The sequence below is a fragment of the Cebus imitator genome, unplaced genomic scaffold (assembly GCF_001604975.1).
Source record: "Cebus imitator isolate Cc_AM_T3 unplaced genomic scaffold, Cebus_imitator-1.0 Scaffold280, whole genome shotgun sequence".
In the NCBI taxonomy this organism is placed as follows: Eukaryota; Metazoa; Chordata; class Mammalia; order Primates; family Cebidae; genus Cebus; species Cebus imitator.
The window spans coordinates 3,470,134-3,478,252 of NW_016107595.1; the positions used below are offsets into that span (position 1 = coordinate 3,470,134).

An 8,119-nucleotide genomic window follows, 5' to 3' on the forward strand; every position below is an offset into this window, starting at 1 on the left:
CTGGGATTACAGGCTTGAGCCACCGCGCCCGGCCTACTTTTTTTTTTTTAATATATATATAGACATGGGGTTTCACTGTGTTGGCCAGGATGGTCTCAATCTTCTGACCTTGTAATCCACCCACCTCTGCCTCCCAAAGTGCTGGGATTACAGGTGTGAGCCACCACACGCAGCCAGCACCTGCTTTTTAAATGAGCTCTCAGCAAATGTGAGTGAGGAATGAATGAATGAATGAATGAGGGAGAGGGGGATGAAGTGTGCCTTTCCTGCATACCAAATAGGGCTGTTCAGAGAAGCACAAAGGTCCCAGCCTCCAAGGACAACTCCTTCCTGGCACGGGCTGAGGGGACACTAAATATTAACCACGTACTGACCACTGGTTGGTGAGCAGCTGAAAGCCATAATCTTGTGCTGTGGAAGTGGGATCGTGTCTCGATTGAAGTTTATAATCCCGGCCTCTCCTCCAGGAAACTCTACGGAAGTTCCTGGCAGGTAACAGAATTTCTGTGCTTGTGAGGTCAGGGCTGGTGCCAGCGTTGGGGTCGGGGGTGAGACCCTTTACGCTGATAACAGCCTGGCCTGCCTCCGGGCATTTTTGTAGGTCATGTAAAAGCTCTTGATCACTAAGTTTTACTTTAAAGCTTCTCAAGGTGGTCAGGACAGGCTTATGGGATTTGCCCTGAAATACAACGTCACTTCCATATAAACTTGGTGCCCGGACGGCCGCTGTGGAGTGAATGATAGACGCTGTCCCTGGGCCACGATGCCATCCCTCCCAGCATGTTGGGCTAGATTGCCACTGCTTTTGTTTAGACAGTTTTTATAATTAAATTATTTCCCTAAAATAATGCCTGTGATCATTTTGAGCCACATGGTCTTTTTCCTGAATTAAACTCTCTTTTAAAAAGTATTGAGACTCTCTGCTTTAAAAAGTGAGCTTAACAAAGTTTTTCATTTTAGAAACTTAAAGGGGCCAGCAGCCCCCTGTGTGCAGTGTGTGTAGAGGTGGCTGGCGCCTGTGGTGCAGCGACAGCCCCATGTGGGCCGGCACCACACAGGAAGTGCCTGCAGTTCCACAGCCCTGGGGTGAGCCTGGCGCCTCCATTTTCTGACAGCACCTGAACCCTTACCTCCCTTCTCAAAATGAAGGCTGCGTGTCACAAACCGGTTGGAACTGGCCGTTGCCATGGTTTTCATGTTGGAAGGCACAGTTAAAGGGTCATGTGACCAAGGAGGGAAATGCCTTTGTCACATGACTTTTTGGTGGCCTGATTAGCATACAGGAAGTTCACTCCCTGCTGGCTGCTGGGATGCTGAGGATCATTGATGGGTGGTGACATCATCTCTTGGATGAGTTATTGATTAGTCGCAGGCCAAGATGGGGCCAGGGAGCGGCCTGGTCAGAGCAGCCCTCTCAGGCAGCTTCAGCTGCTAGGTGTTCTGGACCCTTCGTCTGCCCTCTTCCCTTAGGCAGATTTGAATTTTATTAGACATCTCACCTCTGGAAGAAGCACATACCCACAATAAGATGATAAGTGTTAAGTCCCTTATAGCATGTCATTTCATTTTGGCTCGTGCTGGTCCGGGAAGTGTATCTGTAACTCTATACAAGGCGCTGCCTTGGCCCCCTGCTCCCAGTTCATTTTGGGTGGAGGCCAGCAGCTGCAGCTCTGTGCTGGAGCCTCGGGACCGCCTGCCTCTGAGGTGCTTAGTGTGTGTGCGTGTCCAGGGAGCCTGGAATTAGAGCCCTGAGGTCACCTTGAAAGTCGATCTTGGGTGGCACGGGGCCAGCAGCAAGGAGAGACATGCAGGTGGGGTTTGCTAAGACCTGAGTGAGGTGCCCTGGGTTACTTTAGAAACAAACTACCTGGTTCTGGACTTAGAATGTGGCTGATAACCCCTTGCCTGGAGGATTGTATATTTCAAAATGGCACCTTTCTGTCCACGCCCAGATCTCTGGTGAGAAGTTGGCTGGATCAGGGATAGGACCAGCATTCAGGTACAGCTGCCACGTGGCTCTGATGGGTGGAATTAGGAGGGCCCAGAGGAGAGCAAGTAAAGCGGTTCCGGAGTCTGGCATCCGGAGTCCAGGGTAGCGTTGGTCAAGCCTCAGCCTCTGGTGCACTGTGTCCGCCCTTTCCTGAGGACGCAGCTCACTTGGGTGTGGAGGGGACCTCAGAGGTCCTGAAGGCTGCTAGAGCAGAGTCACGTTCTTCATCCTTGAGACTCTCCTTAACCCTGCTGGGGTCTAATTATCAACTAGACCCTGGCAGAGTAAGAGCTGGGACAACTTTGAGTTGTGGCTCCCAGTTAACTTTGTCTGAGCTTGTTCTCTGGGTCACAGTGCCACCTAGAGGACGCGTTCTGTCCTTGGCTGGTTTTCCTGCTGACTAAAAACGACCAGATTCACTCTGATGAAAGAAAGTATAATGGGCCAGGTTCGGTGGCTCATGCCTGTAATCCCAGCACTTTAGGAGGCCAAGGCGGGCAGATCACGAGGTCAGGAGTTCAAGACCAGCCTGGTCAATATGGCAAAATGCTGCCTCTACTAAAAATACAAAAATTAGCCAGGCATGGTGGCGTGCTCCTGTAGTCCCAGATACTCAGGCATCTGAGGCAGAAGAATCGCTTGAATCAGGGAGGCAGAGGTTGCAGTGGGCCAAGATTGCACCACTGCACTCTAGCCTAGGCAACAGAGCAAGAATCCCGTCAAAAAAAAAAAAAAAAAAAAAAGTGCAATGAACTCAGATCTTCAGGGACGGTTGCCTTGTGCCGTCAGCAAATGGAGCCACTTAACTAGGGACAAAGTACCGTCTCTGGGACTTGGGTTAGGCCAGTGACACCACAGCAGGTCATCAGCCCTGTGCCTTCAGTAGTGTCAGATGTACACATATATCCTAGAGGATCGTTCACAGGAAGAGGAAAATCATACTGATGTGTTCCTGCCTGGGTCAGATGACGTGGGGGTGCCGTGAGCACTTAGCTCGGAGCCTGTCCTGCAGTAAGCATAGAATGGATGTTCACTGTTACCCGGTTCTGATGAAAAACAGCAGCTCATCAGCTGTACTCTTAGACATTTGTGACCATATTTTGACAAAATAACAAAAATGGAAAGCCTACAAGTACTTCCCCTGATTGTATCATGATGCAATTTGAGCTGGGACGTAACGGAGTGGGCAGGAGGGTGACAGTCCATGAGTAGATCAGGCAGGTGGAGAGTCTCTGGTCTTTGAGATAACTTGTATCCTAGTCAGTTTCAAAACAGATAGCTGCTGCCGCCGTGTGGGACCCAAGAAGGGCCATCTAGCACCTGGTGCCACCTCGTGAGCAAGCTGTCAGCCTGTGGACACACCCCTCAGTCTTCTGGGGACAGGTTGGCTGCCAGGCGTGAGGGCTATTGGCCTGCCTAGGTTGAGAGAGAAGAAAGGCTGGTTCATGAAGGGAGCTGGGCTCCCCCTCAAAGGGTTTCTACTATGGACAGGAGCTGCCGCTGGTGGTGAGGTACACACATCCCATCAGATGCGGCATGCACAAGCCCCACCAGGGGCTACCACTGAGCAGGGCCCCAGGATCCAGAGCCGAGTATTTTAACTACTCTGAGCCACATGGTAGAGGGAGTGGCCATGTTTTCCGAAGTACCATGTCATGCTCAGGGGGCATACACACCCTCAGTCCCTACCATCGAGGTGTCCTCCTGGGCACTGGGATTGGGCGCCCTATGATGTGTGGGTAAGAGAATGGAGGCAGCCCGGGTGCCATGGGGTGGGGCTGGGAAAGTGGAAGATGACCAGGAGAGAGCCGGCTGTGCAGGGGCAGACAGAGGTAGCAGCCAGGGAGGTCACAGCTCCCTGCCATGTGTCCACAGGGTGGGTGCTGGGTCCAGTTGTCAAGGGCCCTCTGGTCACTATTGTCTCTACCCCACAGTGACATGAAGTCGGAGAGGACACCCCCCTCACCTGACGTGATCGTGCTCTCCGACAACGAGCAGCCCTCGAGCCCGAGAGTAAATGGGCTGACCATGGTGGCCTTGAAGGAGACCAGCACTGAGGCACTCATGGTGAGCCACGTGGTGGTGCTGCTGCCAGAGCCCCGCTGTGCCCTGCCCACTCACGGCGCCCTCAGGTGGAGCTGGTGACAGCGGGGCCTCTGCTCCCCACCAAGGCCACTCCTCCTCAGCCCTGTTCCTCTTACCTCTGCAGAAGAGCAGTCCTGAAGAGCGAGAAAGGATGATCAAACAGCTGAAAGAAGAGTTAAGGTTAGAAGAAGCAAAACTCGTTTTGTTGAAAAAGTTGCGGCAGAGTCAGATACAAAAGGAAGCCACTGCCCAGAAGGTGCGTGCCTGTCATCCTCCCTGCGCGAGCAGGAGCCCCTGCCCTTGCCTTGACCCCCTCATCCATGTCAGGGGCCAGAAAGGTGAAAGGGCTTCCTTGAGGGAGTATGGGTCAAGGTCCCGCTCCCCCATTTGTGGAGTGGCGGGTGCGGAGGATGACCAGGAGAGAGCCGGCCATGAGGGGCAGACAGGGAGCAGCCAGGGAGTCGCAGCTCCCTGCCATGTGTCCACAGTGGGCACTATGTCTATTTTGTGTTTGGCTAAATGTTAAGTGAATTCCTGGATCTGAGGGTCTAAAGCTCACTTCTTAGACAACAGGTGTCAAGGAAGTGGAGCACAAATGTCTGGTGCCGCTGGAAGCACGTTCCTGGATGAAGAGCTCTGTCCAGAAAGGCCACCTGGCCTGTGGGTGCAGGGGATGCCCCAGCCTCTGCTGTCCTCCCCACTGCTGTGCGTCTCGGTCTCCTCCCAGCTAGACGTGTGCTGAGCTCCCATGGAGCTCGGCCCCAACTCTCAGGGGGCCCTGCTTCTGTTCCTCCTCCTTCCCTGGAGCCCGAAGCTCGCTGTTGTGTTGCTTCTAGATGCAGCTTTAATGGGCAGCAAGGTTAAGTTTATTTTGTTAGGCTTTCTGAGGGCTCTGTTCTGGGAAATTCCTACCTCCTAAGCACTTCAGTCATTGTCTCAGTGAACCAGAAAGTGTGTGTGTCCTGGGCAAGAGCTGAAGGAAGAACCAGACTCTCCCTGCCTTGGCTTGGGGGTTTGTTTTTTGACCCTCCCCCCCGCCCCCCACCTACCTGGTTAGCAAGTGGGTTGGAAAGAGCCTGCCTGTTTCTTTTTTTCTGTTTCCTGTCACTTGCTAAAAACTCATTGAGGGACACCACATCTGTCACTGACCCTTCTCTAATGGAACATGCAGCTTTAAAAAGTGCCCAGAGCCACCGTTTTCTCACAGTGATTGAGATCTCCCTGTCTACTGGGCCATGGGTCCTTTGCCTCAGCAGCGCTGCTGCTGTCAGCCATTCTGTCCCCTGGAGAGCACAGGGGGTGCCCAACACTGTGTGGGTGTCAGGGAGCAGCCAGGAAGTGATGCTGAGAGCCAGGGGTGGCGCTGCTGGAAAGTCTTTCCTAGGCCCATGTAGAAATTGTCACCTCCTGCCGCAGACTGGGTCATTTTCAGCCTTCAAGCAGAACCTCTGAGAGCCTGATGCCGTAGAGGAGGAAGTCAGTCCTCTTTGCCAGCATTAAATCTTGGTGCCTCGTGGCCCCTGACCTCCTGGTGTCTTGCTCTCTCGCAGCCCGCAGGCTCTGTCGGGACCACCGTGACTACCCCTCCCCCGCTTGTTCGGGGGACCCAGAACATTCCTGCTGGCAAGCCATCACTCCAGGTCAGTGTCCTGTCTGCATCTCCATGGGGGCCCTGCCGGCACTGCTGCTATCAAGAACAGGCCTCTTGGGCTCCCTTACAGCCCAGAGGAAGAAGCACATACGAACTTCCCGAGCCCTACAGCCCAAAGTAGGCCACTATTGATGTCAAAGACAGAAATCATGGCCAACACTGGAAGGGAGCCTTCCAGTGAGTGCCCCTGGCAAGTCTGATCTCCCTTCATGTTGACTCTTTGGGCCAGAGAGCCTCCTCCCAGGGCCTCCAGGTGAGGGCCAGAAGCTTTCTCCCAGCCACATGGCTGAGGTTGGAAGGGACCCTCCTGTCCCTTCCTCTCAAACAAGCCTCCCAGCTTCCTCTAGGGGGTGGCAATGCCCATCCTGCCTTGGGTGGGCCAGTGTCATGTGGGAATGAACTGCCATGTGGGTGGGACTCACTCAGAAGTGAGCCCAGGTTTGCATGGCTCTGGATGGAGTCACTATTCCTTGTTCCAATGTTTAGAATAAGTAGTCATCTTTGCTAATTTTGTGTTACACATTTGCCTTGAGTGTTAGTTTGTTTGAGACAGGGTTTAGTTCTGTCACCCAGGCTGGAGTGCAGTGGCGCGATCTAGGTTCACCGTAGCCTCTGCCTCCTAGGCTCAAGCCATCCTCCTGCCTCACCCTCCCAAGTAGCTAGGATTACAGGCACACACCACCACGCCTGGCCAATTTTTCTATTTTTTGTAGAGATGGGGTTTTGCTGTTACCCAGGCTGATCTCAAATCCCTGGGCTCAAGAGATTCACCTGCCTCTGCCTCCCAGTGTGCTGGGATTACAGGTGTGAGCCACCATGCCCAGCCAGCTAATTTTCTTTTTTAATTTCTCTGCTACTTAGAAAAAAAAAAAAATAATAAGTATGTGCTTTCATAAAAGCAGCAAACCTGCATGTTTTAAAATAAAAAAGGGGGGGTGTCCATGTAAATCTGGGTCTTGGTGTCTTTGACAGACCTCTTCAGCTCGGATGCCCGGCAGTGTCATACCCCCACCCCTGGTCCGTGGTGGGCAGCAGGTGTCTTCGAAGCTGGGGCCACAGGCAAGCTCCCAGGTCGTCATGCCCCCGCTCGTCAGGGGGGCCCAGGTGAGCAGGGCGGTGCACACTGGAGAGGCCTGGCAGCCTCAGCAATCATCTCCTTCGAAAATAGGACCCTTACCAGTCCTTGGGGCCAAGGTGTCCTACACCTTCGGGCCCCCCTCCATTGTTGATCTCAGTTGAATTTTTTGTTCTCCCCACCCTACCCCAACAGCAGATTCACAGCATTAGGCAACATTCCAGCACAGGGCCGCCGCCCCTCCTCCTGGCCCCCCGAGCGTCAGTGCCCAGTGTGCAGATTCAGGGACAGAGGATCATCCAGCAGGGCCTTATCCGCGTCGCCAACGTTCCCAACACCAGCCTGCTTGTCAACATCCCGCAGGTAAGGGCTGCGCCACACCACACCAGGGAGAGTGTGGGTCCCACCTGTGACCGCTCCCCTTCGGCCCAGGTTCTGGAGGCACAGTAGTGTCTCCGCAGTCTGTGTGGTGTGACCTGCCTGCTTCCTCAGAGCCAGGCAGGGGTTTGGACTTGAGTTCCTGGGGGCCACAGGGCTGTGTGGGTGGTGGGCACAAGTTTTGTGGGCAGACTTGCCATCCAGCACAGGTGGGCAGCTGCCAAGTGGGGTGACACACAGACCTGAGCTGAAGGTGGGGTCTGCTCACCAGCTCCATGGCCGAGGAAACAGCATGTGGCACACAGCAGGTTTAGGGGGATAGTCAAGGCCCGGGAGAGGCCGGTGATGGGCCTGGATGCCTCAGGGGGCACTGGAGCCCATGCCGCCCTCCCAGCAGTGGCTTCTTCCAGTCGCCTCGTCAGCAAATGTTCTCATGGCACCAGGCGCATCTATTCTTAGCAGCGTGTCCCTTCACCTCTGTACAGAGTCTCTGAGATGGGGAGGGTCTGTCCCCACCCCCAGAAAGTAGGATGGGAAGAGCAGGACCCAGGGGCGGGCAGGCTGGAAGCAGGCACCCTGGCTGACAGATAAAATTACCAGCTCTGCAGGGGCTTTTGCTCGTGGGCATGTTTGCTGGTGGGCATGTTCGCTGTTTCTTCCCTCTTTGGCACAGTTTGTTCTTGCGCGCCCTTCTCAGACAAGAGCAAGGCTCTGGGCAGCGTCCCTGTCTGCTTTCAAAGGTCAGTTTGAGTGCAGAGAAGACCAATCCTGGACTGACCCAGGTAGACACTTTCATACACCTGTGAAATTTTTTCTTTTTTTTCTTTTTTTCTTTTTTTTTTTGAGTCGGAGTTTCACTCTTGTTACCCAGGCTGGAGTGCAATGGCGCGATCTCGGCTCACCGCAACCTCCGCCTTCCGGGTTCAGGCAATTCTCCTGC

At 54.0% G+C, this 8,119-nt stretch overlaps 1 protein-coding gene across 12 annotated transcripts in view; it reads left to right on the plus strand.

Annotated features, from left to right (window-relative positions):
• The window catches only part of GATAD2A (GATA zinc finger domain containing 2A), a 125,018-nt gene that overhangs the window by 104,344 nt on the left and 12,555 nt on the right, over positions 1 to 8,119 (plus strand). For 11 of the 12 annotated variants that reach the window (XM_017501376.2, XM_017501370.2, XM_017501373.2 and 8 more), the window contains 5 exons: positions 3,925 to 4,057; positions 4,200 to 4,331; positions 5,626 to 5,715; positions 6,699 to 6,830; positions 6,997 to 7,164. In XM_017501376.2, coding sequence (XP_017356865.1) covers positions 3,925 to 4,057; positions 4,200 to 4,331; positions 5,626 to 5,715; positions 6,699 to 6,830; positions 6,997 to 7,164 — 655 coding nt within the window. The remainder of the gene's footprint in view (positions 1 to 3,924; positions 4,058 to 4,199; positions 4,332 to 5,625; positions 5,716 to 6,698; positions 6,831 to 6,996; positions 7,165 to 8,119) is intronic. The other variant, XM_017501377.2, reaches the window with a different exon arrangement.